Here is a 19,480-nt window from a genome sequence, read left to right as displayed (position 1 = left end):
TGCAGATTAATAGGTAGATTGCCAGCTGAAATAAATAGACTGAAATATAATGCGTTAGTTACTGAGGTTACGTTGAAACATCAATAAATGATTAAGCGTCAGTCAATTTAACAAAATGGATTCAATATTGGCTACATCTGAAATTGGTCCAAATAGACCAACTCCAATTACACTGGAGCTCCTTCACAGGGCATAGAAGAGACTGGAACTACACACGCTAGGCCCATGTCTCATCAATCAGTATGGCTGTTTGATGTGGGAAAGACACAGCTTTATTGTCTCTCTGTCTCTCACTGTCATTTCACACCACGCCACACACAAATATTGAAAAGCAGTAAATCATTCTATTTTCAGTGTGTATTGTAACAGTTTCCTTTCAAGTCGTTCAATAGAACCAATAAACTGATATTCGCCTCATCTACCAAACAATGGAAGGAAAAATAAAATCTAGGGCACGATTTAACCAAATGGGACCTTGTTCCCACAGCGAGTGAATTTAGCGGTGTGTTTCCCTGAGCGCGCAGCGCCGAGAAACACAACGCTGTCTAACGTGTCTCCGGTTAGAGACGGGGCCTCAGCGGGGAACACGCCGCACTTAGTTCCATTTCTTACACTGAGCAGCTCCATTCACCAAAACTCCTCTGTCCAGGGAGAGAGTGCAGTGCGGCCCCCAACGCGACCCCTGATCCCCCCCCGACAAGCCCCAACTCACCCTAAGGGGGTCCCGGAGACTCAGAATGAGTAGGATGCGGGGAGGCCTGGCATTGGCAAAGTCACCTGAATCATAATCCAGAGTCCCAGGCTAATGTGCTGGGGGCGTGGGTTCGAATCCCACCAAGGCAGCTCGTGGAATTTAAATTCATTGAATAAATCTGGATGGTGCTGCATTGTCCTGGTAATGGTGACCTTGACAACTATCACTGATTGTGATAAAACCCCATCTGGTTCATTGATGCTCTTAAGGGAAGGAAATCTACCATCCTTACCTGGTCTGACCTGCAGACCCACAGCAATGTGGTCGATCCTTAACTGTTATCAAGGGCAATTCGGGCTCGGCAATAATGCTGGGCCTGGTCAGCGAGGCCCACATCGCACAAAAGAATAAGGAAATTAAAAAGCGGGCAGTCAGCAACTGGAGATCTTCGCTTCTTGCAAAGTGTAAACCAGGTAATAGCAAGTCAAGTGGCCACTTCTTTGTCTCTAATAATTTATGTTACTGCAGGGGAAATATTAATGGAAAAAGATGAAGGGGAGGTTGTTGACCTGCTATCAGCCACTTTACAGTGTTGTGCAAAGTCAGGAAATGCCCTGAGCAATTTCTCAAAATCACAGAAGCTGCTGTAATATTCAGTTCAGTTTAAGGTTTGGCCCAGCATATCTCAATTTATGTTATCAGCGATCAGCGGAAGGAGGCACGGTCAGCTTGAGCATTGCAAGGTAAAGCCGTTCTACACGGGCAGCACGGTAGCATTGTGGATAGCACAATTGCTTCACAGCTCCAGGGTCCCAGGTTCGATTCCGGCTTGAGTCACTGTCTGTGCGGAGTCTGCACATCCTCCCCGTGTGTGCGTGGGTTTCCTCCGGGTGCTCCGGCTTCCTCCCACAGTCCAAAGATGTGCAGGTTAGGTGGATTGGCCATGATAAATTGCCATTAGTGTCCAAAATTGCCCTTAGTGTTGGGTGGGGTTACTGGGTTATGGGGATAAGGTGGAGGTGTTGACCTTGGGTAGGGTGCTCTTTCTAAGAGCCGGTGCAGACTCGATGGGCCGAATGGCCTCCTTCTGCACTGTAAATTCTATGATAATACTTTCTGGAATCCCTGCAGAGTTGACATTAAGTGGGACATTTTTCTTGCTCTACGGTGACAGTCCAAACTAGGTGATAAAATAAAAAGAAATGGCCATCCAACGATCTCGCTTGACTTTGGGTTCCAGTGCTCCAATTCTGGGAGTCCCTCAGTGCGAAGGGTTTTCTGCAGCAGCCATAACAAACCGTCTGGTATGATTTGGCTTCCTGAGTCCCCATTCTGTACACTAAAATGTTTTAACTTTCACTCTCCCTCACCTTTGTCTCTCGCTGCAAATTCTATTTTACCGCAGCTCCTTCTCATGCTCCCAACCATGCATTTAACACTTCAAAGCACTTGGTTGACTGCAAATCCCTTTAGGAGGCTGAGAAATTCATTATACAGATGAGGGTCTTCCTTTTCATTTAATCACTCGTCTTGACACTTACCAATCCTGGATCCTGGTGTGTGTGTGTGCAAGCGTGCTCCCCATAGCTGCCAGCTTCTGAATTCCGCTAATGTCAAGCTGACTAACTTTCATAATTTCACTAAATATGTGTTCAGTTGAATGTTTTAGAAGTTAGTGCCAAGTTTTTTTTCCGTTGAATTGTTATGGCACAGGAAGAGGCCATTCAGCCTGCGCTGGCTCTCCGGAGCGACTTGTCAAGTGACATTTCCCGGCCCTCTTCCCGTAGCCCTGGACATTCTTCCTTTTCCGATAATAATCCTCTTGAATGTCTCAATTTAACCTGCCTCCACTTTCAGCCAGTGGATTCCAGATCCCGACCACTCTCTACGAGAGAAATGTTTTTTTCTCATGTCTCCGTTGCTTCTTTGGCCAATCACATTAGGCCCTTTGATTCTCAATGCTTCCCCCAGTGGGAGCAGCAGTTCCCTCTCTACTCTGTCCAGGCCCCTCATGATTTTGTCTACCATCTGTCGACCTCTCTAAAATCTCCTCTCAACCTTCTCTTCTCCAAGGAAAACAGTCCCAACTTCTCCAACCTAAATGGATGAGCTCTCCAAGGCTCATGTGACCTGATCGGCCAGTCAGGCCATAGCGTATGGATCCCAGGGGCTGAGTGCAGACATCGCTGTTCAGAAGGGGTATAAAATAGCCAGTTGTACATCTTTGCCTATTTAATTAGCATACTGTGCATACTAAAAGGTTACTTGTGTTAAAGTTATAAAGCTGGTGGCGCTGTGGTTGGCACTGCTGCCTCGTAGCGCCAGGGACCCAGGATCAATTCTGACCTTGGGTGACTGTGTGGAGTTTACACATTCTCCACGTGTCTGCATGGATTTCCTCCGGGTGCTCCGGTTTCCTCCCACAGTGCAAAGATGTGCAGGTTAGGTGGATTGGCCATGCTAAAGTGCCCCTCCGAGGTTAAGCAGGGTTACAGAGATTTGGTGGGGGAACTGGGCTGAGATAGGGTGCTCTTTCAGAGGGCCGGTGCAGACTCAGATGGGCCAAATGGCCTCCTTCTCCACCATAGGGATTCTATGAGATTATTGGGCTCAGCCAAGCAACTTGGGTATTTAAAAATAACATCTAATTTCACTTACATTGCGACAGTGGGTCTACTACGGGGCACCATGGTAGCACAGTGGGTCTACTATGGGACACCACGGTAGCACAGTGGTTCGCACTGTGGCTTCACATCGCCCGGGTCCCAGGCTCAATTCCCGGCTGGGTCACTGTCTGTGCGGAGTCTGCACATTCTCCCCATGCCTGCGTGGGTCTCCTTTGGGTGCTCATGTTTCCTCCCACAGTCCAAGACGTGCTGTTAGGTGAATTGGACATTCTGAATTCTCCCTCCGTGTACCCGAACAGGTGCTGGAATGTGGCGACTCGGCGCTTTTCACAGTAACTTCATTGCAGTGTTAATGTAAGCCGACTAATGACAATAAAGATTATTATTGTAAAGTGGGGCTGGAATTGGCCGCACACTAGCCCAGGGTTGGTGACAGTAGTTGTTCTAGGAAATCGTTTGTTCTTGTTGAAACCTGATGGTTGCCAATCACTCAGATGTTACAAGTGCTTCCTGCAGATGGGAGGCAGCGAGCAGAGATCACAGATTCCAAGCTCAAAGTAGATTGCTTCATTCTGCGATTGCTTTCACTATTCCCTCCTGACTACAATGTTGCTTCCTTCAGTCCTTTCATTTGTTCCCCTCTGAGGAATAACTATATGTCGGAATCATGTTTTACCTCTCTAGCTCTTTACATCTTTACATCAGCAAAGGGAGATCAGAGACTTTAATACAATTTGAGGGAAGCTTTACCTCATAACAACAGCAAAATAAATTACACGGCCGGCGGCGCGTACATGACGTCACCCGCGCATGCGCAGGTTGGCCGGCGCCAACCCACGCAAGTGCAGTTGCCGTCCTCCCCGTGGGCGCCCCGCTAGACTTGGAGGATTGATCTTGCGGGGCGGCGGAGGAAAAGAGTGCGTCCTTTAGAGACGCCAGCCCGCCGATCGGTGGGCACCGATCGCGGGCCAGACCCCTACTGAGCCCCCCTGGTGCTCGATCCTCCCTCCCCCCCCACAGGCCACACATGCAGCGTTCGCGCGCTGTTCACGCCTGCAGCGACCAGGTGGGGTTGGTGCTGGCGTGAACTCGTCGGATTCAGCAGACCGTTCCAGGCCGGAGAATCGTCGCTCAACCGTGCAGCGATTCTCCGAGCGGCACGTCGTTTTGGGGGGGGGGGGGGGGGGGTGGGGTGGGAGAATCGCGTGTGGGTGCCAGGGCGGCGTGGCGGGAATCGCCCGGCACTCCCGCGGTTCTCTCACCCGGCGTGGGGGGTCAGAGAATTGCGTCCCCGGTTTCTCATTCCACAGATGCTGCATGATCTGCTGGGTTTTTCCAACAATTTCACTTTTGATTTCAATTCATTAATAGCCTTTACTGGGCAGCACAGTGGCCTAGTGGTTAGCACAGCTGCCTCACGGCGCTGAGGTCCCAGGTTCGATCCCGGCTCTGGGTCACTGTCCGTGTGGAGTTTGCACATTCTCCCCGTGTCTGCGTGGGTTTCGCCCCCACAACCCAAAGATGTGCAGGGTAGGTGGATTGGCCACACTAAATTGCCCCTTAATTGGAAAAAATAATTGGGATATCTAAATTTATAAAAAAAACTAAAAAAAAAAATTAATAGCCTTTACTTTCTTTATCATCATTCATATACAGGAACAATGTTAGCAATGAGACTAGACACAGATTGGCCCCATTCCCTCTACTCTGACCCAAAGAGCCTCAATTTCAGGCTCAGCAAAGCAACCTCCAGGGTACAGAATTCCAAAGAATCACAACCCGTTGAGTGAAGAAATTTCTCCTCATCTGAGTCCTAAATGATTGGCCTCAGTCCCGAGACCGTACCCCCATGTTCTTGTTTCCTCAACCCTGGAAAACCACCTCTCAGTGTCTACCCTTCAAACCTCCTTCAGAATCTAGAATGCCTCAGATGCTTATTGCTAAATGGTGCTAAATCATAAGCATTCCAGCCTGGTGCCCTTGGATCTGCTCGGAACTGGGGTCAGTACGGTCAGATGTCCTTGTTGGAAGATGTCCTGTCCGGCCTAGTTCTAGGCTGGAGCAGACTGTGTTCCTATGTCTTCGCTAGAGCAAATTATAGTCCAGCACAAGCTGCTCATGGGGGCCAATAGACCAACAGAAAACGGTGCCATGTTTCCTGAGCAGGTTGCTCTGGGTACTCATGCCTTAAATCTTGCCATTAAACAGGATCCATCTCCAGGACTGTTGTAACTGCGTCACAGCAACCTTCCTGAACAGGAATTCTAACCGGACCTGAAAACCAGAACCATTTAATGTCCCACATCAGCACTCACTTCACCAAACAAAACTTGAATGCTTCCTCTGAGCAGTCTGGTGCTTTTGGTTGGCCAAATGGTAGCACTCTCAACTTTGGGTCAGCTCATGGGTCCAAGCTCCAACCTAAAGCCTTGAGTACATAATCCACCTGAAACTTTGATGCAGTGATGAGGGAGTGCTGCAGCGTCAGAGCTGTCACCCATTGCACACAATATTGAATTGAGGCCCCATCTAACCCCTCAAGTGGATGTTGACCCCCATGGCACTGTTCAAAGACCAGGGATGCAATTGTGCCCGATATTTATCCTTCAAATAGCAGCACACAAAACAGATTAGTTACTCATTGGTGTTTGACCAAACCTTGCTGTGTACACAAATTGGCTGCCATGTTCCTTTATGTTCCACTGGCTGGAATTTCCGCTGCCGCCGCCAGTAGTGGAGTTTCCGATACAGTGCAGAATCCAGCGTTGTGGGAAAAATGGAATCGATGCCCAGTGAGAATCGGTTTCCAATGCTCCAGCCCCCGCCTGCAGCGGCATCGCGGGTCGCATCCCGCACTAGTGCCAGCTATTGACGGCTGGACACCGAACTCTCCACGCCTCTTGTGATTCTCCGGACCTTTGGGTCAGGTTTCATGCGGATGTGGATTGGTTTAAGTATTTGCCACGTGCTCCTGACGCACAGGACCTCGTGGTGGGCCAAGGGGGGAGGTATTTTAAGTCGGCGCCCCAATCTCCATCGAGGACCCCCTCCCCCCATAATGCAAATCCTGCCCACCCCCACCAGAGACTGCTATCAGAGACTGCCACCAAGGGACCCCCATCAGATCCCCCTACCAGAGACCCCCATTAGACCCCTATATCACACTCCCACACTAAAGACCTCAATCAAAGATCCCAATCAGAGACCCCTACCAAAGGATCCCACCAGAGACCCCCACCAGCGACCCCCAACAGCGACCCGAATCAAAGACCCCCACCAGAGACCCCCACCAGAGTCGCCACCAAACACCCGCGCCTAAGTCCAACACACACCCCTCTCTGCAATGGGGTGTTCCCTGTTATGGGGGGGTTCTCTGATATGTGATATTCTCTGATATAGAGCGGGGGTTCCTGGAATTGGGGTTCCCTGTGATAGGGGATTCTTTGTTTGGGGGTTCCCTGTTATGGTGGGGGCCTCTGGTGGTGGTCAATGGGAGGGGTCAGTTGGGGGAGGGGTCAGTGGGGTGTTGAGTCACCCTCATGCATGTGTTCTGCGGGGTGGGGAAGGGGTAAGGGGTGACCTAGAGGTTCCTGTGCTGGGGGGTCGGGGTGGTGAATGATGGCCCTACTTGTAGCGGGGGGAGGTAGGATTTGCACTGCAGGAGGTAGGGGGTCAGCCGATAGCGTGATTCACAATGGAATCACTCGCGATCCCTGCATAAATTTGCATGGACACTGAATCGCTTCTGGGCGCCTCTCCCAGCGCCAGGGAGAACGTTGGAGATGAATCCCAACTCCAGCTGGATTCTTCGATTTTGAGGCTATGTCCGGAGAAAGTGCCTAGAACATAGAACATAGAACATAGAACGATACAGCGCAGTACAGGCCCTTCGGCCCTCGATGTTGCACCGACATGGAAAAAAAAAACTAAAGGCCATCTAACTACACTATGCCCTTATCATCCATATGCTTATCCAATAAATTTTTTAATGCCCTCAATGTTGGCGAGTTCACTACTGTTGCAGGTAGGGCATTCCACGGCCTCACCACTCTTTGCGTAAAAAACCCACCTCTGACCTCTGTCCTATATCTATTACCCCTCAATTTAAGGCTATGTCCCCTCGTGCTAGCCACCTCCATCCGCGGGAGAAGGCTCTCGCTGTCCACCCTATCTAACCCTCTGATCATTTTGTATGCCTCTATTAAGTCACCTCTTAACCTTCTTCTCTCTAACGAAAACAACCTCAAGTCCATCAGCCTTTCCTCATAAGATTTTCCCTCCATACCAGGCAACATCCTGGTAAATCTCCTCTGCACCCGTTCCAAAGCTTCCACGTCCTTCCTATAATGAGGCGACCAGAACTGTACGCAATACTCCAAATGCGGCCGTACCAGAGTTTGGTACAGCTGCATCATGACCTCATGGCTCCGGAATTCAATCCCTCTACCAATAAAGGCCAACACACCATAGGCCTTCTTCACAACCCTATCAACCTGGGTGGCAACTTTCAGGGATCTATGTACATGGACACCGAAATCCCTCTGCTCATCCACACTACCAAGAATTTTACCATTAGCCAAATATTCCGCATTCCTGTTATTCTTTCCAAAGTGAATCACCTCACACTTCTCCACATTAAACTCCATTTGCCACCTCTCAGCCCAGCTCTGCAGCTTATCTATGTCCCTCTGTAACCTGCAACATCCTTCCGCACTGTCTACAACTCCACCGACTTTAGTGTCGTCTGCAAATTTACTCACCCATCCTTCTGCGCCCTCCTCTAGGTCATTTATAAAAATGACAAACAGCAACGGCCCCAGAACAGATCCTTGTGGTACGCCACTCGTAACTGAACTCCATTCTGAACATTTCCCATCAACTACCACTCTCTGTCTTCTTTCAACTAGCCAATTTCTGATCCACATCTCTAAATCACCCTCAATCCCCAGCCTCCGTATTTTCTGCAATAGCCGACCGTGGGGAACCTTATCAAACGCTTTACTGAAATCCATATACACCACATCAACTGCTCTACCCTCGTCTACCTGTTCAGTCACCTTCTCAAAGAACTCGATAAGGTTTGTGAGGCATGACCTACCCTTCACAAAACCATGCTGACTATCCCTAATCATATTATTCCTATCTAGATGATTATAAATCGTATCTTTTATAATCCTCTCCAAGACTTTACCCACCACAGACGTTAGGCTCACCGGCCTATAGTTACCGGGGTTATCTCTACTCCCCTTCTTGAACAAAGGGACCACATTTGCTATCCTCTGAACAAAGGGACCACATTTGCTATCCTAGTTTGACGATGAAAAAGTTGGCGCCGCCCCAGCATCGGTGCTATGCATGGTGGTGGTGGGGGGGGGGGGGGGGGGGGGGGGGGGCTAGCAGCCACGCCACGTAAAACCTCCCATCTTCCCGACAGAAACGGTTGGAGAATTGCCGGATCGGTGGCCGCGCTAGCGCACGGTCATGACCTGCAGCGGTCGCGGCACACAACATGGTGCCCGCCGTGCGTGGACTCGGCGTGCCAAATAGTGCCCCCCTCGGCACCCCTAGACCACCTCCCAACAGCCGATGACCCCCCCCCCCCGGCCAGCGGTACGTCTCCTGCCCCCCGACTGTGGCACAGTCCGCAGCCGCCACGCGAGGTTGATGAAAACACAAGAGCACACGTGTCCCACGCCGTAGGGAAGTCGGCCCCTCGGGGGGGCAGAGGATAGGGGGGAGGACCTCAGGTGACTTCCTGAGGCTGTCAAAATGGTGTGCGGTGTACGCACCGATGACTCCATTTTGGACGGGGAGGAGCATCCAAAAAGAGGTGCGCTGCCGATTTCGGCGGCAAAAGAGATTCTCCGCCCGAACGCCAAATATGATTTTGGCATTGGCCAGTCAAGAATCCTATCAACTGTCTCCCTGACGGAGAACCCTGCCCGACATTTCAAATCTAGTACATTAGCTGTGAAGTGCCTTGTCCTCGGGTCAAGATGGGCACCGTATCAAGGCAAATTGTTCCTTTAAGCTCAGCACACATGATAACCAATATGTCTAAAACCTGTTGGTCTTCCAGTGCAAAGAACTGTTCATGATCGAGTGTTGCAGACTGGCACACTCTGAGCTCCTTCAGCTCCATGCTGAGGGGTGCACTAAAGTTCAGGCCACAAAGATTGGGTGGGGAAAGGCCACCACGGGACACCGAGGGGATGGAAACCAGGTAAAAGCCTCTTGGGCTGTTTGAACCGTAGAATGTTTGACACAAAATGTAGGTGTTTATTGTAAAAGTGGCCCGCACATTTAGGAGCCCCTCACACTGCCACAAACTGTATTGAACAGAATTGTATTGCACTTGCGTCAAAATTAAACTGTACAATGTAATTTTAAAAATGTTATGAAGTGGGTGTACTTTTTGGGAAGTTTCTTTTTGCTTTGGGTTGAAGCAGTGAAATAAAACGTTTTCTACTTACGTCATCACCAGAGTCTCCTCTCCAGGCTCACCCAGGACTCCGTCTACGAAGAGAGGGACTGAAGTGAAGCTGTATTTACTCCAGGATCGACCTTCGTCAAAGCTCAGCCTGGTTACAACAAACAAATAATAACAAAGAGTGTTGGAGAGTGAAAAGAGTAGCAACATGAAAGGCATTGAGTAAACCACGAGTAATCACCCTGCCTCTTGTTCCATGTTAAAGGGGATGTCCTATTAGTGGTTCTTTGATTGCTCCTATTTTAAAAGATGAAGATTGAAGGAAGGCTTCTAGGTATCACCATGGAAACTGCAGCCAACCAATCAAAATAGCAGGCTGATGGCAGCAGGCTTTCGTCTTGTTAAGTAGCTCTGATCTGTAATATTTGATTTTGAAGTTCTGCTGTTTTGATTGACCCGGCTCTTAAAATAAACACAATTTCACCCTTATTTTCTCAAACAGGAATGAGGTCAGCCTTGCCCTTTTCATGGTTGGGAAAGGTGAAATCGGTTGCCACGGTGAATATGCAATGGGCAGCTGTCAACGGTAGCCAGGGAATATGAGGTAAACGGTTTGGGGCCTTCATTCCAATCTGTCCAGTGAACGTTTTCATTCGCAATTCTCCCCCAAATCACAGACAAGGCCTAAGGGAGAAGGCCCCTTGGCCTACTTGACCTAGAATCACAACAACCTATGTTGAAAACTAACTAAAGGTGATCAAGTCCTCCCCTAACCGCGCTGCCCCCCCCCCCCCCAAAAAAAAAGCTGATAACACAATGGCCCTTGTAGAAGACTTAAACAATGTACTTGAACACAGGCAAGAATAACAAATATTCTCCCTCAAATATTGGAGCAAGAGAAACAAAACAGTGGGTGGGATTTTCTAGCCCAGCCATGGTGGATGCGACGTGCCAGCCAGAAGTCCATTGATATTGGTGACACTGGTAAATCCCACTGGCGGGCGAGTCTGGAAGATCCCGCCGAGAATCTTTCATTTATATGGTTCCTCTTAACATGGGAACAGGAGTAGGCCATTCAGGCACTCAAGCCTGTTCTACCACTTAGTGAGATCATGGCTGCTCTGTATCTCAACACCTTGGCACTATGTCCTTCAATACCCTTGTAGAGCAAAGGTCTGTTGGTCAATCCACACAAAGACAAAGTGTTAATGTGCTTCAACGAGGGGTCTTTATGAGCTCAAGATACACATTGTAAAGGTTTGGACAAGTGGAGTTTCCAAAAGGTGAAGGTTAGGAAACCAGCACAGACAGCAATGGGGGAGACTGGGAATTCAGTACAGAGAGCAATGGAGAAGACTGGGAACCCAGCACAGACAGCAATGGGGGGGGGGGGGGGGGGGGGTGTGGGAATCCAGGACAGAGAGCAATGGGGGAGAGTGGGAATCCAACACAGAGAGTAATGGCGGAGACTGGGAAATTGAGACCCTTGAAACGTTGATGGCGACTAACATCGGCCATCCCAGGAAATTCTGCCCGTGGATTCTACTTCTGGCCATGGAGTTGGACATGGCAGTAGCACTCCTGCCTTGATCTGTCAAAAGAGTTTTTTATTCCAGATTTATTTAAATCCTAGCTAGCTACCATGGCAGGATTTGAACTTGCGTCTGTCTGGGTGTCTGCGTTACTGTTCCAGTAACATCGTAACTATGGCACCAGGCTTCCTGATGGGTAAAGGACTCGGCCAGCTGTCAAAAGGTGGCCTCCCGGTGGAAGGCCAGGGTCCCAGAGCTCTGGGCAGGCTCAGAATCCTTCCCCGCCTGTCTGGTTTCAGTTGCAGTTGGATGCTACTCTGTGGAGGGGTTTCCCCAACACAATGATGACCTGTCAGGGCACTGCTTTCACTTCAAGTAGAAAGGAATTGGTAATGATAGGGGATCCCTAAGTGGAGTTGTTCTGTGTCTTACTGATCTGAAAAGGCGGGCTACTGCTGGGGGCCGTGGGATCCTTTGCAGTGTGTGGAGTTTTGTTTAAAAATAACTAAAGTAAGGCCTTAGAACGTGCCTGCGGACCACGAATGGGGCAATTCGGGGAAAATCACGAGGTGACTGTTGCCCCCTCAGTGCTGACGTCTGACCTCCATTTGACCCTGATACTGGGGAAAATCCTGCCCCAGGTGTTTGAGGTCAGGGTGTCGAACATGACGTGTGTCATCTTGTTGCTGTGGTGTCAGTCATTGCTCCAGAGCAGCACTGAGGGAGTGCTGCACTCTTACAAAGGCTATCATTCAGATATGTTAAACAGATAGACGTAAAGGTTCCCATAAACATAAATTAGTGAGGAGCAGGGCAGTTATCCCTGCTGTCCTGCACAATATTTATCACTCAATAAACATTAAAAAAAACCAGATTATCGCATGTTATCACATCTCTGTTTGTGGGGGCTTGATGTGCAAAATTGGTTTCCCCCATTTCGTATGTCACAGTAGTGTTTACACTTCAAAAGCATCTCATTGGATGTAAAGCACCTTGAAACATCCAATGGTCATGATCGGCGCTATATAAATGGAAGTCTTTCTTTTTTAGTTTTAAACTGAACCCGGACACGCAAAAGATCCCATGGCACCATTTGGAAGAAGAGCAGGCAAGATTTCCCTGGTGTCCTGTTCAATATTTATCCTTCAACGGTCATCAGTAAAACAGGTTATTTGGGGATTATCACATTGCTATTAGTGGAACTTGTTGCTGTGCAAAATTGGCAGCGACACATTGAAATGAAATGAAATACACATTGTAAAGGTTTGGACAAGTGGAGTTTCCAAAAGGTGAAGGTTAGGAAACCAGCACAAACAGCAATGGGGGAGACTGTGAATTCAGTACAGAGAGCAATGGAGAAGACTGGGAACCCAGCACAGACAGCAATGGGGGGGGGGAGGGGGGGGGGGAGTGGGAATCCAGGACAGAGAGAAATGGGGGAGAGTGGGAATCCAACAGAGAGAGTAATGGCGGAGACTAGGAAATTTCCAGCAGTGCAGCAGTGGCTATGCTGGAGTGCTTTGAGGTCATGGCAGGCTTTATCTCATTGCAAGTTGTTTTTTTTTTGATAGATAATGCCAATGCCACTTTGCCACCAGCACCCACACCATGGCAGCCCCCACCCTCATACCCTGGATTGAAAGTTCTCATCTTAGAAACAAGTCTGCAAATCATGAAGTACATTGGGAAGCGTGGAGCGTGAAGCCACCCCCTCCCAACCAAGGCCCAAACGGAAAGACAAAATCACCCGGAGACACCTTGGGGAGAAGCTACCTCCACTATTCTCACCTCAGTGTAAGTGTTCAACCGCAACTTTCATCTCTTACGGCATTATCATCTGAAAAGTTGTAAATATGTTATGCAATAATACTCCACAAGTAACACAGATGAAGATATAATTCCCAGCTAAAATTTAAAAAAGCATAATGTTGCAGACAGTAACATGTTACTGTGCAAAACATTGTCATTCAAAAGAGAGAGAAACCCTTTGAGTGTAATGTTTCTTCCAATTACTTTCTCCAAAGTTTTATTTTAAACATAGACAATTTATTCATTCATGGGCCTCGCAGGCTGTGCCAGTATTTATTGCCCATCCCTAATTGCTCTTGTGGGGGCAGTTTAGAACCAACCACATTGCTGTGGGTCTGGAGTCACATGTTGGCCAGACCAGGTAAGGATGGAAGTTTTTGTTCCCTGAAGGACATTAGCGAACCCAGATGGGTTTTTACGACAATCGACAATATTTTCGTGGTCATCATTAGACTTTTATTGAGTTCAAATTTCATTACCTGCCGTGGTGGGATTTGAACCTGGGTTCCCAGAGCATTTCTCTAGGTCTCTAGTTAACTAGTCCAGTGACAATACCACTGTGCCACCGCCTAATGGGTGCATCTCATTGTAGATGCAATATTTCAAGCCCAGGATTTGCTGTCATGTAATATAACAATGATACAAGTGAAGACAGCAAGTAACTATTCCGGATTGTACATATGCATGGACTCAGAAGAAGCACATCTAGTAACAATGGGTCATATGGGGTGGGAGTGTTGCAAAGGAGTATTCTAGGGTTGGGCATATTGGGAACAGGGATCATGGGCTCTGGGGAAAGTAAGGGAATAGTACACAATCTGGGAGAACTGAATGGGGGTCTGCTAGGTGTGGCTGGGGTATTAGATGTGCAAGTATCTGCAGGATCCTACTGTGCGAGAGGAATGGATAGGAGCTCAGAGGACAGAAGGACTCCTGTCTGCCCTCCCAGGACAAAATGGAATTCCAACTCCTTAACTGATTGTTTTTATTCTTTCATGGAATGTGGGTGCAAGGAATTTGATAGTGGAAGCTTCACCAATGGTAATGCCATTGAATGTCAAGGGCAATGCTTCGTTCGCTTTTCTTGGCGATGGTCATTGCCTGGCACTTGTGTGGTGCAAATGTAACTTGTCACTTTTCAGCCCAAGCCGAGATATTGCCCAAGTCTTGCTGCATTTGGACATGGACTGCTTTCGTATTTGAGGAGTTGTGAATGATGCAGAACATTGTGCAGTCATCTGTGAACACCCCCCCCGTCTGACCATTTGATGTAAGGAAGGTCATTGATGAAGCAGCTGAAGATGGTTGTGCCTAGGACACTACCCCGAGGAACTCCTGCAGTGATTCCCCGGAGCTGATACCCCGGAGACCTCCAATCACCACACCCATCTTCCTTTGTTCAAGGGGTGATTCCAATCAGCACAGAATTTCTCCCCTCCCCCTCCCACCCCGAGTCCCATTGACTCCAGTTTTGCTAGGGCTATTTGATGCCATACTCGGTGAAATTCCACTTTGATGACAAGGGCAGTCACTCTGCCCTCACCTCTGGCAATCAGCTCTTTTGTCCATGTTTGAACCAAGGCTTAAATGAGGTCAGAAGCTGAGTGACGCTGGCAGAACCCAAACTGAGCGTCGGCGAACAGGTTACTTTGAAGCAAGTGCCGCTTGATAATACTGTTGACGAGCCCTTCAATTTCTTCACTGATGATTGAGAGTAGACTGATGGAGCGGTAATTGGACAACTTGGATTTGTCCTGTTTCTTGTGCACAGGACATACCTGGGCAATTTTCCACAATGCCAGGTAGATGCCACTGTTGTTAGCCATAATGGAACAGCTTGGCTATGGGGCAAGCAAGTTCTGGAGCAGAGGTCTTCAGTACTGTTGCTGGAGGTGAAAGGGAAATCATGTTTAATCAATTTACTGGAGTTCCTTGAGGGATTCATATATCCCGTGGATAAAGGGTAACCAGTGGATATACTGTACTTAGAACTGCAGAAGGCTTTTGATAAGGTGGCACATCAAAGATTATTGCATGAAATAAAAGTTTATGGAGTGGGGAGGGTAACATATTGACATAGATTGAAGATTGACTAGCTAACAGGGTCTTTTTCTAGTTGGCGGGATTGCTAGTGGTGTGCCACAGGGATCAGTGGTGGGGCTGCAACTCCTCACAATTTATATAAATGATTTGGATGAAGGGACTGGGTATAGTTGCTAAATGCGCTGATGACATAAATATAGGTCATAAAATATATTGTGATGAGGACCTAAGAAGGTTACAAAGGGACATGGATAGGTTACGTAAGTGGGCAGAAATCTGGAAACGGAGTGGCCGAGTGGCCCATTCCTAATTCATGTTTGTATGTACCGCTGGTGATAGGAAACTTGTTTTTTGTCAATGCCAAAGAGACCTGTCAAGGTGGCAATTCAATTCCATCTCTGCTCAGATGACACCTGGAATATGCCTGAGTCAATCATGAAACAGACAAGCCAAGCCCAAATTGTTGCCCAGAAAAGAAATATTCCCCTCCTTCTTGCAGCGTTAGCAGTTCTATCAGGAGCTAAAAGCGGAACCAATTACCAGAGATGTCGGATGGGCTGAGGCGTGTGTTTAATAGCCACAAGGGCGCCACCTTGGTCCAGGAACAGTACGCTGTGCTCCTCTTCGAATACCTGCGATTGATGGGAAAACACCAAGAGATCAGTGTCAATTAGACAAACTGTAAAACTGGAACAGTCCATAGAATCTATCGTTGTTTTAAATACCTTGAGAGCATTTAAGAACAGAACCGGAACTGTTTTCCCCTGCCCCTGCACAAGCAAAATCTCATCCTTACAAACCCAATGGAATTCAGGATAATCCCTTCAGGGTCAGATCACCTGTTTGGAATTTTTTTTTTTAAATATATTTTTATTGGCGTTTTCCAGTTTCACAAAGTAACAGCTCATGTGTATCTGGTATTTACAAACCCGTCCGTGTCTTATTTGTACCGTTTTTTACCCCTCCCTTCCAACACTGGGGGTTAAATTCCCCCCTTAGTGTTTTTATTGATGGTGGCGGTAGTCTGTGTGACCCTTCTCCTCCTCCCTTTGTTCCCTTGTTTCGTTTTGTGCATCCCTTGGGTACCCTTCCCTCCCCTCCCCCCTTCTCTTGTGTGTGCCTTCCCTTGTCTTCCTCCATCTCATCACCCCCATCATCTTCCCAGTCACTGTTGGCTTCAACCAGGTCTTGGAACAGGCTGATGAATGGTCCACACGCTTTGTAGAGGCCTCCGACTGACCCTCGGATGGTGTACTTGATCTTCTCGTGGAGAAATTCCACCAGGTCTGCCAGCCAGCCGGCAGCTGTGGGCGATGCTGCCCATTCCCATGTGAAGATCTGGCTGGTCTTTTTGGAATTTACCCCTTTGACATGATCCGGGGGAGGTAGGGGCTTCTACAATGAACTGAAATGTAAGGTGCGATAAGAAACAACAGGCTGATAGAGGAAGACATCATTTGTGACTCCACATCTAAACAAATCGTCTCTCATTCAGAAAGTATCGCGTTTGTCTCACATCCAACACAAAGGAAACCTTTCCCGCAAGCGTCCAACGAGCAATATTCAGAACCGTCAGTCGGCCCATTAAGTGTAGTTGGAGCCTTCCCAAGCAGCCCAAAACTGCGACTGTTTGAGTGTCGCAAATGGGAAGAGAGGCTGCCCATACTGCTGAGCGTGAAATAGCCCTGTTAGTTCTGGTGAACAGTTTCCTTTTCCCCTAACAGCCTGGGTAAACTCTTTTCTTTATTATTAGCACTGCCATAATGGCTGGGGTTGCACTTTTTAATCATGGGCTGCAATTGCTATGCAGTCTGCAAAGTGCTGAATAAACCGTGAGATTAATCAATGCCTGTCTGTTTAAATAGTGATATATTTCACGCCGTCACCGACTTCACAGAAATTGATGGGCTGCGCGACAAATGTAGTTCATAAACAAAAATGCCGCCCTAATTTATGTCAGCGAAGCCTCGCAAACATTTCTGCCTTTGCTCTTGTGCAGAATGACAAAGTGTTTGAGCACAGAAACAGGCCATTTATCCTCCCAATTCTGTTACTCCACCTGAGCACAGACAAAGCATTTCAAGCTGTTGATATTTTTATGACCGATAATCAAATTTTTCCTTCTTCTGAATGTGTGAAGTAGCTTTTATCTTTATCCCAAAATACTCTTGATTACTCGTTTCCGAAAAGAAAGTCTCCATCGTGGCAGAGAATACGAATGATTGCCTATTAAAGGGAATGTCAGGAGCTGGATAGATATTTGCTTAAGTGGGTTTGATGGATCTAAAATTACTTCCACTTAGACAACTGCTCGTCATGTTTAAATGTCTCAAAGTGTTTAATGCAACGAATTACCCTGAAAAGCAAGAAGCATGGACACAATAAATAAGCAAAAATATTGACACAAGATGGCTCAATTCTCTATGGAATGCAATACTGCTCATGGAAGCAGAGGCTAACCCTCATGCTGGGCAGAAGAGGAAGCACTCCAGGCTTCAATCACGTAAAACTGGCTTTCCCTCAACCTCCACAAGTAGTAGGTTGAGAATGTTAATATTGAAATGATAGGGAGGGGACCTTTTCCCATGCCAACTTGGACTAGATTTTTGTTTGCAGTGGCCTGGTTAGAGGAGGTCACCAACCAGTACGTTTTGGACTTCAAACCCGGTTTTCAACATTTTAAACCTGTGGTGTTCTTTGTGTTGCTTATTTCAGGATGGTTGGCATAGTGCCCACAAAGATCACAGAATAGCTTTTACTGAAACAAAGCTAAGATTCGACACTTAAGTCTTTATGAATACACAACTGCTCAATAACATCTAACTACACTCATCTACTGGTCTAAACTATATCTCACGACTGGTATAAACTATAATCTAACCTTACTCACACTATCTGCTCTTATGACCTTCATTAGCTGTCTTCTGCATACACACCTCCCCTAAGGTCTAGCACCACTGCCTCATATAATTGTATCTGCAGCTCCATCTAATGGCTACTCTAGGCACTACATTAACCCTTGTAGTGCTGATAGTTATGATAATACCACAAAACTCAACGTCGAGCCAACAAAGAGAATTGTGCTTCTCCTGCCTTGACAGCAAGCTACTGACTCCCACCCGGCCTTGACCTCTACCTCCGACACACCCCTCCTCCCAGTGCCTAGGGCCATAAGCAGCATCACAGTAGGCTGACATTCCCTCTTGCTTTCCAGAAAGATGCCTGGTGACGCACGGTGAGCATGAGTTTCTCAAAGCTCTCTCCCTTCTCCTGGAGCTGTTGACTGTCACTCAAGTTCAAACGGCGCTGGACTGCCTTCTTGCTAAAGTGGACCTTTTAATTGCCGACTTGGAGGCAGAGTGGTATTTGGCTGCAAGGAGCATCTGAGCTGAATCCCATCCTGTCCTAATCCATGTTATGCATTTTCCAAATGAGCCACTGAGTAAACGCCAAATTCTAAAACTCCTCCTCTAATATCAGCTAATTTAGACTGGACCAGGAAGTACAAATGTGTCAGAGGCAGTAGCAGACATCAAGGAGACACAAATATCTGGACTATACAAGAGACAGACAATGTGATGCGATTTGCTTAGTGGTGGCGCCCGAGAAAAATTTATTTCAGCAATTGAAATTATTCGCCGTGGTCCTTAAGATGTAGGAGCAGAAATAGGTCACTCAGCCCATCGAGTCTGCTCTGCCATTCAAAGAGATCATCTGATATGATAATCTTCAACTCCACTTTCCTGCCTTATCCTTTTAACCCTTGATTCTCTTGCTGATTAAAAATCTGTCTATCTCAGCCTTGAACATACTTAAAAGCCTCTACGGCTCTCTGTGTGGAGAATTCCACAGATTCACTGACTGAGAGAAGAAGGGATGGATTCTCCGATTTTCAGGCGATGTCCGGAGGAAGTGTCTGGTTTTACGATGAAAAGGTTGGCGCCGCACCCGCACCGATGGTCCGACAGGTGAGGGGTGAGCAATCACGCCACGTAAAATGCACGGCCTTCGCGATATAAAAGCCTGGAGTATTGCCGGGTCTGTGGCCGTGCATGCACGCGGCGACGACCTGCAGCGGTCGCACATACAACATGGCGCTGGCTGTGCGCTGACTCAACCTGCCAGATAGTGCCCCCTGGACACTCCCTCGCCACCACCCGGGCCATCCCCTCACCAGTCCCCCAGTCCTCACCGAAGAGACCCCCCCCACCCCGGCCAGCAGAACAGTTCCCCCCAACTGTGGCGGCGCTGTACACACTCAGCAGCTGCCACGCTGGGTTCACGAAAACTGAGAGCACCCGCTTCCAGCACCATTGGGAACTTGGGGGCGGAGCATCAGGGGGGA

At 48.1% G+C, this 19,480-nt stretch overlaps 1 protein-coding gene across 4 annotated transcripts in view; it reads right to left on the bottom strand.

Moving 5' to 3' along the window:
• The window catches only part of LOC119979442 (VPS10 domain-containing receptor SorCS1-like), a 1,177,426-nt gene that overhangs the window by 184,738 nt on the left and 973,208 nt on the right, over positions 1–19,480 (bottom strand). For all 4 annotated transcript variants that reach the window (XR_005463722.1, XM_038821670.1, XM_038821672.1 and 1 more), the window contains exons 13-14: positions 15,676–15,767; positions 9,795–9,902 (exon numbers count right to left, since the gene is read on the bottom strand). Coding sequence is in view for 3 of the 4 variants with exons in the window: in XM_038821670.1 (XP_038677598.1) it covers positions 9,795–9,902; positions 15,676–15,767 (200 nt within the window). In the remaining variant the exon portion in view is untranslated. The remainder of the gene's footprint in view (positions 1–9,794; positions 9,903–15,675; positions 15,768–19,480) is intronic.

This window comes from Scyliorhinus canicula, chromosome 16 (assembly GCF_902713615.1).
Source record: "Scyliorhinus canicula chromosome 16, sScyCan1.1, whole genome shotgun sequence".
Lineage (NCBI taxonomy): Eukaryota > Metazoa > Chordata > Chondrichthyes > Carcharhiniformes > Scyliorhinidae > Scyliorhinus > Scyliorhinus canicula.
Note: the sequence above shows the minus strand (reverse complement) of the source record. Positions and strands in the feature narration are given on the sequence as shown.